This window comes from Mastomys coucha, unplaced genomic scaffold (assembly GCF_008632895.1).
Source record: "Mastomys coucha isolate ucsf_1 unplaced genomic scaffold, UCSF_Mcou_1 pScaffold21, whole genome shotgun sequence".
In the NCBI taxonomy this organism is placed as follows: Eukaryota; Metazoa; Chordata; class Mammalia; order Rodentia; family Muridae; genus Mastomys; species Mastomys coucha.
In genome coordinates this window covers 93,125,527-93,141,376 of record NW_022196904.1, presented here as the reverse complement: position 1 = coordinate 93,141,376, position 15,850 = coordinate 93,125,527, and the positions used below count along the sequence as shown (strand labels likewise).

General features: G+C 41.8%; 1 protein-coding gene across 1 annotated transcript; it reads left to right on the top strand.

The window, feature by feature from the left end:
- The first annotated feature begins 942 nt into the window (after nucleotides 1-942).
- On the top strand, nucleotides 943-15,844 carry LOC116102717 (tripartite motif-containing protein 12A-like). The gene is made up of 8 exons (XM_031387705.1): nucleotides 943-1,027; nucleotides 8,312-8,787; nucleotides 9,948-10,043; nucleotides 11,689-11,919; nucleotides 13,886-13,908; nucleotides 14,449-14,549; nucleotides 14,778-14,804; nucleotides 15,052-15,844. Exons 2-8 carry the CDS (start codon nucleotides 8,368-8,370, stop codon nucleotides 15,645-15,647), a joined length of 1,494 nt encoding a protein of 497 aa, XP_031243565.1. The 5' UTR covers nucleotides 943-1,027; nucleotides 8,312-8,367; the 3' UTR covers nucleotides 15,648-15,844.
- Nucleotides 15,845-15,850: the final 6 nt, after the last annotated feature.

Here is a 15,850-nt window from a genome sequence, read left to right as displayed (position 1 = left end):
TATGTTATTTTGGTGTGTAATTTGTGTGATACAGCCTGATATAGTACATAAAAGCTCTTTTAGCATCAAGTCTGACTCCTTGTCTTCTGTCCTAATTGCTGGGGGCGTCCACCAGCTGAAACCATAGGTTGGTCACCCTAAGTGCTCGAGACACACCCGTCATGAGATCTGACACCCTCTTCTGGTGCATCTAAAGCCAGCTACAGTGTACTTATATATAATAATAAATAAATCTTTGGGCTGGAGCAAACAGGGACTGAGGAAGCAGAGTTGACCGGAGCGAGTGGGGCCAACCAGAGTGAGCAGAGGTCCTAAAAATTCAATTCCCAGCAACTACATGAAGACTCACAACCATCTGTGCAGCTACAGTGTACTCAAATAAATACATAAATACATAAATACATAAATCTTAGAAAAAAAAAGAGTAACTAAGATTACATGCAGGGGCCATCACACCTGGTTTTGTACACTTCTGAGGACTATCTCAGTGCTCCATGCTCAATAGGCAAGCTCTGTTTCAACTGACCCTTAACCCTACTGATTTTCCCCTTCTAATTCAAGGAATGCTGAGTAACCACAGGTGTTCATAGACCTCTAAGCCAAATAGGGACCTTCAAGACATTATGTTGTGTGACTCCTGGAAAGGGGGTGCGGTGGGGGGATGAATGGATGGATCAGATCAGCACTGTGAAAGGACACAGAATACATAATCTGGAGGAGACCATGGGGCAGCTGGAGAGCCCTGTGCAGTGTGGTGAGGTAATTCTGCCTGGCTCTATACAGGACTCCTCTTCTGCAAAGGCGTCTCATTGGTCTGTAGAGGTAACTTCCCCATCCAGTGGGCCCTGCAGGCTTCTGCAAAGGCGTCTCATTGGTCTGTAGAGGTAACTTCCCCATCTAGTGGGCCCTGCAGGCTTCTGCAAAGGCGTCTCATTGGTCTGTAGAGTTGTGGTTTCTCTTTCATTTCCAGCTCTCAAACTTTCGTTTCTCTAGCTTGGAGTCGAAAATACCTTGAAGTTCTGGACTGGTGAGTTAATTCTCCGTGATTTACAACTTTCTGGTGTCTGATAACTTGAGCATTTTTAGTGGGCAGAGTTTCGAGGACTTTGAAAGGAGAACTTTGCTTTTGCTGAGTTTATTGTGTTAAAAGGAGGGAGTGGGAGGGGCTGCTGGCATCAGGCTGAAAATGCAAATGGAGGAGCTGGAGGGCAGCGTCTCCTCCACCCAAAAGAAAACAAAGAGAGAGAGAGAGAGTACTTTAAAGATGTCTTTTGTCCAGATTCAGTCTCACCCCCCTACCGTTTCATAATCAGTAATTTTGAATTGTACCTTGTCGAAGAGATCCAGAACGTTGTTTTCTAAGACAGACAGTCCCTTTCCTGACAGCAAAGCTAGATCAGAGCCTCTGCTTTTTGATGCGGGTTTTTATGTGATAAAGTGGTACTTCCGCATATTCTAGGGCAGTGGTTCTGGATCACGACCCCCTTGGGATTTGAATGACCTTTTCACAGGAGTTGCACATCAGATATCTCGATTATCTTATATTTATATTATGATCCATAACAGTAGTAAAAATATAGTTATGAGGTAGCAACGGTCACAATGTTATGGTTGGGGGTCACTACAACACGAGGAACTGTATTAAAGAGTCGCAGCCTTAGGGAAGTTGAAAAACACTCCTCTAAGAGACCTAGAGTTGTTTCTCAGTTTGGTACTAGAGGCTGTGAGCCTGTTATTTAGTCACTGACCCTGTTTGATCGTTCCAAGCCTGGGAATGACTGCAGCTATTTCCTTCCCCTTCAGATATTTTTCTCCAAAATAATATACACTTCAGCCCAGCTTGAGATTCCAGATACACAGGAGGCAGGAGGAGTATAAATTGATGGCCCTTATGAGCAACTCAATAAGACTCATTCATAGAATATTTTTTAAAAAACATCTGTCACTTAGTTCAGTGATAGGGTACTTTTCAAGCTTTGGGTTCATTTCCAACAGAGAGGGGAAGGGGTATTGAAGATGGGAAAACTAAATACTATGAGCATGCTTGAATGACACATCTGAAGATTTTCGCAGAAGTGCCAGCTTTTGTAAGGTTTCTTGGAGAGAGGATACCTTTTGTGTTGCCTAGACTGGTCTCCAGCTCTTCAGTCAGCCCCACCCACAAGTCTCTGTAGTGTTAGGAGCACTGGACTACCACAGCCTCTTTCTACCTTTAAAGAATGAAAATTAAATTTTTGATTGAAAAAATAAAGCTTGAGAGAGCCATTGGAGAAACCAGTGTGATCAGGGATATCATGGCTTCACTCAAGCTAATCTAGGCATCCAGAAGACAGCAACAAACCTTCTCCTGTCAATGTTGATTTTGTGGGTTTCACTTTTCTCAGCAATTGGTTCTTGTCCCTGTTCATGAGTCAATGGAGGTAATGGTCCTGGCCTAATAAAATGCACCCTGAATATGTGTTCCTGTAATATTTTTGGAAGAGCTTAAAATGGATTGAAACTAATGTATTGGAGGCATGGTAGATTCTGTGTTGGGAGACATTTATTATTATTTTGAACCCTCTGTTTTGTAACTGATCTGTCCCAGATTTTGATTTCCTATGTCGTTTTTTACAAAATTGCATTAGCATGACCTTTGTATTTCCTCTAAATTATATAATGAGTTGGGTATACTTGTTCATAATAGTCTCTAATGACTGCTTCTTATTGTGCCTCTGCTTTTATTCTTGATTTTGCTGGAGTTACTCTCTTCTCTTTTTTTTTAAGTTGGTGTGGCTATGAATCTGTTGCCTTTATTTCCTTACATATTGTTTTGAAGACAAAAACTTGGAGCAGCTGGGCACATGCTTTTAATTCCAGTACTCGGAAGGCTTAGACAAGAGGAACTGTGTGAATTCTAGGCTAGCCTGGTCTACATAGAGAGTCCCAGGACAGCCAAGGATACATAGTAAAACCCTGCTCCCAAAATGAGGGAGGGTAGGTAGGGAGAGAGAGAGGGGGGAGGGATAAGGAGAGAGGGAAGGAGGGAGGGAGGGAGGAAGAGGGAGGAAGAAGGGAGGGAGGGAGAGGGAGAAATAGTGCCGAGACAGAGACAAAGAACTAAGATTATTCATTACATTTTCCTAAGGTCTTTCTGTTCTACTTGATGTATTTCTGTTCTCATCTTTTTCTTCCCTTCTGATAACTTCTCTCTTAAAATTTAAAAATCAGGTTTTTCCAATGACGTGTCGCTGGGTATATCAATGGCACTCCAAGGCAAGCCCCATGCCCAGGAGTAGTTGGTCAACACAGACGTATTCCATGTTTGTTTGTTTTGTAGGGTATTTTAGGATATTTGTTTTTGCCTTAATGTTTATTTTTGTTTTTGTTGTTGATGTTTGGTTGATTGGTTTTTGTATGATTCTTTTAAGTGAGCTGACTTCAAGTTGATAAACTCTTTGCTTGATCGTGTCCTCTGTTGATTGAATCTCTCTATTGTAGGGTCAGTTTCATTCATTTGAACTATTAAGCTCCAGAATTTCAGTGTTCTTTCCTATTACATTATTGATTTTCTGGTTTTTCTCGTTAATTCTTATGTTGGAATTTTATCCAGATAATCAATGATTTCTATTCTTTGGAGTCAGTTACTAGAGTATAATAGTCTTTTGATAAAATGATGTTTTTCGATTTTTGGTGTGTGTGTGTGTGTGTCCCGTGTTAATACTTGCATATTATGGAACAACTATCTCCTCCAAAGTTTTCAAGTTAGACTCTATGTGGAAGGGCTTATATATTCCATATAAGGGTGGCACTTAATTAGGTGTGATGGCTCTGATCCTAGCTAGATACAGCAGTAGAGTCTTCATACAGTTATGTGAGCAGGGCTGAGTGCTTGCCTAGTCTGAATGTGTCTCTGTGGCCTAAAGTGCAGGCATTTATGGCAGTGCCAGTAGCCATGCAGGTTGTTAGCATCATCAGTAGTAAAGATTTTGGGGGCTGGATATTTTACCTTTCCCCACAGTATGAAGGCCAATGATATATTCTCAGAGGATCTGTGGTGTCAGGAGCAAGTGAAATGAACCACTGTAGCATTTGGAAACTGCTTAGTGAGTTCCTCATCACCAAACTTCTGATAGATGGAGATTACCACAAAACATGATCTAAGATCCTCACATACACCATAGCAACTCAGATCCAAGGAGAAGCAGTGTAGGTACGTATGGCTCTCAATCTGTCCCAAGGCAGGGCAGAGCACCATCATAGATTCAGGAATGAAAAAGAGCTCTATACAAATGACAAATGAACTGAAAAGAAAATCAAAAGAAACAAAACCCTTCATAATAGCCTCAAATAACATAAAATATCTTGAGATAATCTAATCAAGGAAGTGAAACACTTGTATGATAAAAACTTCAAGTCTTTGAAAAAACTGAAGAAGGTATCAGAAGATGGAAAGATCTTCCATGCTCAGGGATTTATAGGATGAACTAGTAAAATAGCCATCCTACCAAAAACAATGTACAGATACAACTCAATTCTCATCAGAACGCCAATGTAACTCTGTACAGACTTTGGAAGGACAATTTTCAACTTTATATGGAAAAACAAAAAAATCCAGGGTAGCTAAAACAATCCTGAACAATAAAAGAACTGCTGGATTTTATTGTTGATTTTATCACCATCTCTGATTTCAAGTTGTACTATAGAGATTTAAAAAGAAATACATTAATCAGTAGAACTGAATTGAAGACCCAGACATATATCCACACACCTATGGACACCTAATAAATAGGTCTAATATAACCCTCAACACAAAACAAGATATGCCTAACCTGATAGAGGAGAAAGTAGGGACTAACTTTCAGCACATTGACATGAGATAAATTTCTGAACAGAATATGGATAGTGTAGGCACAAAGATCAACAGTTAATAAACAGGACCTCCCTCATGAAACTAAAAAGTTTCTGTAAGGCAAGGGACACCATCAATTGGACAAAACATGGGAAAAAAATTTTACTGACACCACATCTGATAGAGATTCAATATCCTAAATATATAAAGAACTCAAGAAATTAGTTATCAAAAACCCAAATAATCCAATTAAAAATGGGTACAGATCTAAACAGGGAATTCTCAATAGAAGAATCTCAAGTAGCTGAGAAACAGTTAAAGAAATGTTCAACATTCTTAGCTATCAGGAAAATGCAAATTAGAAAGACTTTGAGATTTCATTTTATACCTGTCAGAATGCCTAAGATCAATAACAGAAGTGACAGCTCATCCTGGGGAGGATGTAGAGCAAGAAAAAAATTCTCCCCATTGTTGGTGAGGGTTTAAACTTATACAACCACTATGGAAATCAATATGGCAGTTTCTCAGAAAATTGGGAATTGATCTACCTCAGGGCCCAGCTATACCACTCTTGGACATGTACCCAAAGGAAGCTCCAACATACCACAAGGACACTTGCTCAACAATGTATATTCCAGCTTTATTCATAATAACCAGAAACTGGAAAAAACCCAGATGTCACTCAACAAAAGAATGATTAAAGAAAGTGTGGCACATTTATACAATCCAGTATTACTTGAGTGTTTTAAAAATGGCATCACGAAATTTGCAGGCAAATTAATGCAGTTAGAAAAAAGAAATCATCCTGAGTGAACTAACCCAGACCTAGAAAGACAATTATGGTGTGTATTCACTTGTATGTGGATATTAGCTGTTAAGTAAATGATAATCGCGAACTACAATCCAGAGACCTAGAAAGGTTAGATACAGAGAAGGGCTCCTGGGAAGGGGAAATAAAATAAAATTTGCTGGTTGACAGAGGGCTGGTAGGGCTAGAAGTAGGAGGGATAAGGTTGGGAAGAAGGGATGGAAGAAGAAAGTGCAGGGAGAGTCAGTTGGAATTAGAGGGCATTTGGGCGGGTGATGTGGAAACTTCTTGGGATCTATGAGGGAAACCCCAGTGAGAACTCAGTAATCGAGGATACAGAGTCTGAACTGGCCAGAACTGTCTGAACTGTTGTAGTCAGGTAAGGCTTCACCTGGTGGACTGGATTTCATTTAGTTGAGTTGTTGGCCTGGGGAAATTCCCTAAACGGCCCAGGCTAATGCTAAGACAGAAGGCTGTTTTCCACAAACAGACATTACAGGCCCCATTGCCAAAGACAACATCCATACAGCTCACTGAATGTAGAGTAGTCACCACCACCACCACCACCAATGGGCAAAGAGACACCTTGCTGCTGGGGTTTGTTCTTATATCAGTCTCAGCCGGAGGCAGAGCAGATGGCAGTCATTTCTTTGTTCATCCTAGCTTGATACTTGGCTTGGTGGCCAAAGTGGTTTTAAACCTGTCTCATAAAATAATCCAATCAAACCCAGGCAGTGCAGTATGAGAGGAGGAAGACATCAACTTGTGCTCCCCCATGCCACAAGTACAAAGACCTACACTTCTCCCTAAAGCACAGGCAGGCCATAGACACACAGAGTTCCACCTACCACCACTCAGTGGAGAGGTAGAGACAGAAGACAGAGACCTATGGACCACTAGGCCACCCACAGACCTGCCTTTCAGTGCATAGCACAGGTAGGCCGTAGACACCCACTTGCCACCACACTTGCTCTCCCACTGAAGTCAGACAAGGCAGCCCAGCTAGTTGAACAACAGCTTTTGGGATAGCCCCCATTCCGGTTGTTCAGGACCCACATGAAAGTCAAGCTGCACATCTGCTACATATGAGCAAGGAAGCCTAAGATCAGCTGGTGTATGTTTTGTGATGGTTCAGACTCAGCCCAAGGATCAAGGTTAGTTGACTCTGTTGGTCTTCCTGTGGAGTTCCTATCCTCTTCAGGACTGGCATTCCTTCCTCCTATTCTTCCATAGAGTCCCCAAGCTCCATTCATTTTTTTTTTTTTTTTTTTTTTTTTTTTTTGGTGTAGGTGTCTATATCTGTCTGAGTCAGCTTCTGAATGGAGCCTCTCAGTAGACAACATGCTCCTGTTGCTTTTGATATTCTTTGTTCTGTAGATTTTGTGTTTTGATTATTATGTGCCAGGAGTATTTTCTCTTCTGGTCCAATCCAGTTGGTGTTCTGTAGGCTTCTTGTATGTTTATAGGCATCTCTTTCTTTAGGTTTGGAAAGTTTTCTTCTATGATTTTGTTGAGATTATTTTCTGGGCTTTGGAGCTGGGACTGTTCACCGTCCTCTATTGCTATTATTCTCAGGTTAGGTCTTTTCATGGTATCTCAGATTTCCTGGATGTTTTATATCAGGAATGTTTTAGCTTTTGCATTTTCTTTAACTGACGTATCGATTTCTTCTGTTGTATCTTCTACCCCTGAGGTTCTTTCTTTCATCTTCTGTATTCTGTTGGTGATGCTTGCACCTGTTGTTACTGTTCTCTTTCTCAGGTTTTCCATCTTTAGGATTTCCTCAGTTTGTATTTTCTTTCTTGCTTCTATTTCCACTTTCAGGTCTTGCACAGTTGTATTTATTTCCTTCACCTGTTTAGTTGTATTTTCCTATATGTATTTAAAAGATTTATTTGTTTCCTTTTTAAAGACCTCTATCTGTTTGATTGTATCTTCCTGTATTTCTTTAAGGGATTTAACCATTTCCTCTTTCAAGGCCTCTATCATCTTTATAAGATTGAATTTAAAGCCATTTTCTTCTGTTTCAGTTGTGTTTGGATATCCAGGGTCTGCTGTAGTGGGTAGCTGTACTTTGGAAGTATCATATTGCCCTAGCTCTTATTGATTGTGTTCTTTTGAGGGCCTTTAACCATCTGGATGGTTTGATCCCTGGGTGTTCTTGTTGTAGTAGGTATTGGGAGGGGGGATCAACCTCAATGATCCTGGTGTGTTAGGCCTCTGGTTGATATCCTTGGGCCATATTGTTCCGGACTTGTAGTTCTGTATAGTTCAGGAGCATCTGGTCCAATGAAAGTGGGCTGAGGGTGGGCAGGAGAATGGAGGTCTCTGTGGGCTAGTAGGCTGCTTAGGGCAGCTTGGCTTGACCCAGAAGGCTCAAGAAAACAGGAAAGATAAGTTTACCTGTCCAGGAGTCTTTTGGAGATGGAGAAGAAGCTGGAAAATGGAGTGACCCTCCATTTTGTTTGTTTGTTTGTTTTTTTGAGACAGGGTTTCTCTGTATAGCCCTGGCTGTCCTTGAACTCATTCTGTAGACCAGACCGTCCTCGAACTCAGAAATCTGCTAGCCACTGCTGGGATTAAAGGCATGCGCCACCACTGCCTGGCTTTTTTTTGGGGGGGGGAACCCTGCATTTCTTACTTGCCCCCCCTTCACCATCCCAAACACATAGGTACCTGAGCAGAAGTACGAGGAATCAGGACAGTCACACATAGGATCACAGCAACTATGGCTTCAGAATTCATAATGAATTTAAAGGAGGAGGTGACCTGTCCTATCTGTCTGGACCTGATGGTGGAACCCGTGAGTGCAGATTGTGGTCATAGCTTCTGCCGAGCCTGCATCACGCTGAACTATGAATCCAGCAAATGCCACGTGGGAGAGTTCATTTGCCCTGTGTGCCGAGTTAGTTACCTGTTTAGAAATCTGAGGCCTAATCGACATGTGGCCAACATAGTAGAGAGGCTCAAAGAGTTCAAGTCCAGCCCAGAAGAGGAGCAGAAGGTAGCTTGCTGTGCAAGCCATGGAGAGAAACTCCAGCTCTTCTGTAAGGAGGACATGATGGCCATCTGCTGGGTTTGTGAGCGATCTCAGGAGCACCATGGTCACCAAACAGCTCTCACTGAAGAGGTGGTCAAGGAGTACAAGGTAAGGATGGGGGGCAGAACATAGCAGGGAACAGTACCAGATGAAAAATCTCTACTTCCTGTGATCATCATGAAATCCAGGCCTGGGATTTCATTCCATCCTGTTATCTTCTGAGGCCTGAAAGAATGTGACTATCCATTGAGCTTAATACTAAGAGAATCTACCAGGGGCTACAAATTTTAGAACAAGAACAAATGTTTTTACAGTTTGTTGTATACTGTTGAGATTTTATGTCCAAGAAAAGCTCTGATTATTCTTTAGGCGTCAAAGTAAATAAGATGAGGGTTGGGAGAGATGGCTTAATGGCTTGTTGCCAAGCATAATGGTCTGAGTTTGAACTCAGAAACCAGACTACTGATTGCTGCAATTTGCAAATTATTCTCTGATATCTACATACCTGCCATGGGTGTGTGTGTATATACAAGCACACACACACACACACACAATTAATTAATTAGTTAGTTAATTTAAAAGACTAAGTGAGGTGAGTAGTTACCAGTTCATTCCTTGATATTAGCTTCCTCCATTAGTGTTTTTAAAAATCAGTTTAACTGGGTGTGGTGGCAGATGCCTGTAACTCCAACATCTCTGAAGCAAAAAGAACAAGAAACCTTTACATAATGAGACCACCTTACGTTTTGTTTGTTCATTTGCCTGTTTTTCAAGACAGAGTTTCTCTGTGTCGATCTTGCTGTCTGGAACTAGAGCTGTAGATCAGGTGGCCTTGAACTCAGGGATCAGCCTGTTTCTGCCTCCTGAGTGCTGAGCTTAAAGCTTGTACTACCTATTGGCATGCCTTGAGACCAACTATCTTTTTGAAAGAAGATGGGGAATCCTTTTTCGAGTAGATGGTGACCTTATTCCTTATTATTTTCTTCCTACTCCTAGATTCTAGTTGCCATTCTCTGGGTTTCTGTAAACTGCTGAGACCAAGTTGATTTTGTCCCTGTTTGCCTTCTTTTTAAAAGTTTCTTATCTATTCATTCATAATAGATTAAAACTATATGTGTATATAAATATTATGTAAATAATCCATATCGCAGTCTTTTACAGAAAGGTAGCAATGCTTGACTTTCTGTTCCAGAAGGTCATGGCCTTTGGATAGAACAGTAATCCTACTAAGCACACAGCTTGACTCTGCTACAATTCCTTTTTTACAGGAGAAGCTGCAGGTAGTTCTGCAAAAGCTGATGACAGATAAGAATGAATTTGACACCTGGAAAGATGACCTTCAGAAGGAGAGAACTTACTGGGAGGCAAGTGGGGACCCTTCCTCGGAGAGTCAACCTGATGCCTGGAAGGGACCTGAGCAAAAAGCTCCTGGGGTCTTTACTTCCTGGGAGCCAGGGAGGCCAAGAGGTCTTGATTTCTCCTCCCTACTGGTTCCCCTGGCTGGAGATGCAGAGTCAGTGCATCACAGCTGAGCTGGGCTCTGTGAGGAGCTGACATCATGAAGGGTGCTTGGTCAGAATGGATACTGATTCCTGGGTCTCACTCCTATGGTGCCTTCTGAAACTGTGACTCTACAGAGAAAGATACTTGGGAATGGTTGAATCATGGATACGTAATCAAGTGTTTAGCTTCTGCCCAGTGGTTAAAAGCAAAATGTGATGCCAGGTATGATGGCATATGCCTTTAATCCCAGCATGTGGGAGGCAGAAACAGATATCTGTGAATTAAAGGCCAGTCTGGTGTACAGAGCAAGTGCTAGGTCAACTATGGCTACAAGGTAAGACCTGGCCTAAATAGGTAGGTAGATAGGTAGGGTGGGTGGATGGATGGATAGATGGATGGATGGATGGATGGATGGATGGGTAGGTATGTAAATAGAAATATAGGTAAGTAGATAGATAGATAGATAGATAGATAGATAGATAGATAGATAGATAGATAGATAGATAGTTAAGAAAGAAACCAAGGGAGGTGTGGAAAGATGACTCAGTAGTTAAGAGTACTTCTTGCTCTTGCAGAGAGAAGACTTGAATTTGGTTCCCTACATCTACATGGTGGATCATAACCATCCATAATTCTAGTTCTAGAGGTCCCAATACCCTTTCCTGGAACACATGATACAGACAGGCAAAACACACATACATACACACACACACACACACACACACACACACACACACACGGAGGGAGGGAGGAAGGGAGGGAGGGGGAGAGAGAGAAAGAAGGAGAGAAGGAGAGAATAAGAATAAATACATTTTTAAATAAATATATTGTAAAAGTGCTTTTTTATGAAAAATATTTTGAATATTTATTTATTTTTATTTTAAGTATATGAATCTTTGCCAGCATATGTGTGTGTGGTTCCCATGGAAGTCAAAAGAGGACATCAGATCTCTTAGAACTAGAGTTACAGGTGGTTGTGAGTCACTGTGTGGGTGCTGGGAATTGTACCCTGGACCTCCAGAGGAGTAGCCAGTGCTCTTAATTTCTGAACTATTGTTCCAACACTAAAGTCCTTTTTAGAAGTGGAACGAGGAATGTTACAAGCAGAAACAAGTGTCTTAGACAGCTGTATGAAAGCTGAGTCATAGCTTGATGTTCCATTTTGGTTTAGGTGGTCTTGGGAAAGCTGACCAAAGGTTTTCATGTTGGAATGTCATTAGCAAGACACTAAAAGGCTATACAAGATCCCCTAAGAGATCCTTCCTTTTCCCTATCTCCATCTCCATACAAGGCTGGGAGATAATCCAGCATGCTTTTAATCTCAGCACTCTGGAGGTAGATGCAGGTGGATCTGCAGAGTGAGTTCCAGGATAGCCAGGACTACAAAGAAAACCCTGTCTTGAAAAACAAAACCAAACAAAAATAAAAACAAAACAAAAAACAACAATTCACACACAGAGAACGTTTTGACAAACTTAATGGTTCTCCCTTTTCTTATCTCTGAAGAATCAAATACAGAAAGATGTGAAAAATGTTCAGTCAGAGTTTAAACGAATGAGAGATATCATGGACTCTGAGGAGAAGAATGAATTGGAGAAGCTGATGCAAGAGAAAGGAGACATTATCAACAGCCTGGCAGAGTTTGAAAATGAGCATGCTCAGCAGAGCAAATTGCTAGGAGACCTCATCTCAAGTGTGGAACATCACTTACAGTGCTCAGCCATGGAAATGCTGCAGGTAAGACTGCAGGAGGTGCCAGGGTCTGAGAGTCAGGGGACAGGAAGCCATTGTCCTCCCTCTCTGCTGCTGTGGTCTTCCTGGTGATGGCAGTGAGCTCTTCCTGAACTCTTTCCTGGATCAGTTTCAGAGGCTGAAGGAATCACTGCATGCACAAATAGCAAGGAGTGGAGTCTGTTTTTATTACTTTATCAAGAATAGCACAAAAGTTAAACCTTGGAGGAGATCTATTGGATCCATGGGCATTTATGACACCAGCTCTCTACAGAGCTCTGAGTGATTCAAGTTAGTCACTGGCAAACAAAGGAACTTCTGACTGAGAGATGCTTATGGTGCCCATCATAGGATAATCTAAGGCTTTCTTCATCTGCAGTGGCTCAGTAATTAAGAGCATTGGCTGTTCTTCCAGATGCCTGGGTTCAATTACCTGTACCCACATTGCAACTCAAAGTAACTCCAGTTTTAGGGAATCCAACATCCTCTCATTATTAAAGCTATTAAATGCTACTACTAAGAGGTAAAATAGTAGACTCAAGGGATAGCTCAGTGGTTAAGAGCACAGTCTGCTCTTCCAGAGGACCTGAGTTCAATTCCCAACAACCTCATGGTGGCTATCATCCAATTATACTGAGATCTGATGCCTCATCTGGCCTGCAAGTGTACATGCTGATAGAGAACTCATATACATAAAATAAATAAATCTTTAAAAAAAAAGAAAAGGAAGTAAAATAGTAAGTCTAGAGCGATGGTGCAGCCATTAAGGGCACCTGAGTTCAGTTCTCAAAACCCACAGTGGCTCATAACCATCTCTAGTTCCATGAGATATCACACCCTCTGACTTCTTTGAGTACAGACACTCATGTGGTGCACAGATATACATGCAGGCAAAACTCACATAAAATAGAATTAGATATAAAGGAAATATAAAAATGAAATTTAAGAAGTTGTCTTAGTTAGAGTTTTACTGTTGTGAACAGACACCAGTAAACTCTTATAAGGACATTTAATTGGGGCTGGCTTACAAGTTCAGAAGCTCAGTCCACTATCATCAAGGCAGGAGCATAGCAACCTCCAGGCAGGTGTGGTGCAGGAAGAGCTGAGAGTTCTACATCTTCATCTGAAGGCTGCTTGGAGAAGACTAGCTTCCAGGCAGCTAGGCCAAGGGTCTTAAGCCGATGCCACAGTGACACACTTCTTCCGACAAGGCCAACTCTATTCTAACAAGACCATGCCTCTTAATAGTACCACTTTCTGGGCCAAACATATGCAAACCATCATAGAAGTTTTAAAAGAAGACATAATAATGAGAGAAAGAGGGAAAAAAATGTAGGGCGAAAAAGGGAAGTCCATGAGGTATGTGTGAAAAGTCTTGTAAAGAATGGGTTTAAGGCTGTCGGTGGTGGCGCACGCCTTTAATCCCAGCACTTGGGAAGCAGAGGCAGGCAGATTTCTGAGTTCGAGGACAGCCTGGTCTACAGAGTGAGTTCCAGGACAGCCAAGGCTACACAGAGAAACCCTGTCTTGGGAAAAAAAAGAAAAAAAAAAGAATGGGTTTAAGTGGACTATGTAGAAAGTCAGCTATCCCAAAGCCTAACTAAAGAAGTCACAGACAAAAGCAAAACTGTAGTGAGGCATATATAAGAACCACACTCTCTGCCCTGACTTCCAACTGATGCTTTTCCAAAGAGCTTCCCTTTCCTGTCTGCTCTCATGAGAGTTAGGCATATCTTATTTCTGACTCATTCTGTCAAATCTTTCTCTGATTCATCACTCTGTCTGCCCCTCAATTAGATGTCATGGTTTGCTGCCTTTAAAAACTCATTTACAGATTGTCCCTTGCAGGAAGTAACCCCTTGTGTATTGCCTTGACTTTTCTTTCACAGAATTTCAGTTGTGAGGATTCTCAACCCCCTGCCCCCCATCTTAATGAAAAGTCTTAATTCCTGTTGTCTCTGTTTCTATCTAGGGTGTGGAGAACATCATAAAATGGTATGTATGGCTGCCAGTCTTTCTATGTGGTAAGAATGATTTTGTTTTCAAGTCGAACTCAATTTCTCCCAGGTTGGGGCAATTTAGATGAAGTGCTGAGTTTCTGATCAAAAAAGCAATATTGCAACTATTGAGAATAGATTAGATTCTTATGCTAGAGAGATGGGTTGTGGGGAATTGAAGAGTTTAGCTCAGAAGTTGGATTAGGGATTAAAAAATCAAGGTACTCTTTTTTTTGGTTTTTTGAGACAGGGTTTCTCTGTATAGCTCTGGCTGTCCTGGAACTCACTCTGTAGACCAGGCTGCCTAGAACTTAGAAATCCGCCTGCCTCTGCCTCCCAAGTGCTGGGATTAAAGGTGTGCGCCACCACCACCCGGCTGAAGGAGACATGATTGCATTCACGATGTGATCTGCCATCTCTCTACCTCTTCAGCATCCTCGAAAGAGCCCAAGGTCATCTGTGGATGGAGAAGCGAGGAAGCCAGTGGTTGTTGGGGGTCACTGGGAGGGATTGCAGGTCAATTGCTTTTTATCCCTAGGAGTCAGACTTTTTCGGTGAGGAAGCCCAAAACCATCCCCAGGGAACAAAGAAGAGTGTTCCGAGCCCCTGATCTGCACAGTGTGCTGCAAGTGGTGCAAGGTGAGAAGAGCTATGCTACATGAGTTGGCTGTGGGATTCTAGTGGTTTCTAGATATGGACAAGGCAGAGTAGCCACCAGCTACTGGTAATTTGGCTATCTCGGGTGGGAACTGACTGTTCATCTTTGACCCTGTTAGAGTTTCCAACTCTTCCCCTGATCCACAGAAGAAAAGGACTTTACAATGTCTTTGCATGCATTTAATATTGTAATTTTTTACCCCATTTCAGAGGTCTCAGAGGCCCAACGCTACTGGGGTAAGGAAAAATTGCAGCATCGTAAGTTACCATTTCTCACTGTCTTACAGAGCTTATGTTTCTGTAAGGCCTCATGTTGCTTCTCCCAAAATATGCAATGCTACTGCAATGTTCTGTCGCTCCTGTGACTTCTGCACAAAGTTCTCTCCAGTGCCTGTACACTTTCTTCTTAGACTTCTACTAACCTCACAGATATAAGACTGTTTCCTGTCCTTCTCATGACATGCAGTCCTGTCGTTTTGTGCAGTTCGAGTGACGCTGGTTCAAAGCAACAATCCAAACGTTGTCATTACTGATGAAAGACAAGTACGATATGAAGACCACCAACCAAGAAATTTTGCACATGAGCGTGAAAACTGTCATGAAGGCGTCCTGGGATACCCAGCTATCCAATCAGGAAAACATTACTGGGAAGTCGATGTGTCAGGAAAAGGTTCTTGGGTTCTGGGATTAAGTGATGGAAGCTACCTCTTCAATCCATTATTTCGTTCAAACGCTGAGAGATACTCTCTGTTTTCTTTGAGAAGTAGTAATGATTCACATTACCAACCTAAATATGGCTTCTGGGTTATAGGGCTGTGGAGCAACTCTGTGTACAATGCTTTTGAGGAGCATGCTTTCACAGGCAAGCCCAACGTCTTGACCCTGTCTCTGATGGTCCCACCCCATCGTGTTGGTGTTTTCCTTGACCATGCAGCCGGCACTCTCTCATTTTACAATATTTCCAACCACGGAACTCTGATCTACAGATTCTGTAAAGATTCCTTTCCGGATAAGGTTTTTCCTTATTTTAATCCCATGGGAAGTTTAGAGCCAATGACAGTATGCTGGCCAGACTCTTGAGCTTTGCCTGTTTCTGTGCAGGATTTCTGGCTCTGATGTGTGTCATATGCCTGAGCTCATTAGTACCATTTTATCTTTTTTTTTTTCTATCTCTAGTCTTTCTGTGTGAATGTCTTTCATTGGTAAATAGGATATATTCATTTCTCTAGGCTATATTCTTCTCAGTTTCTTGGGATTTTTTTGATTTTTTTTTTTTTTTTTTT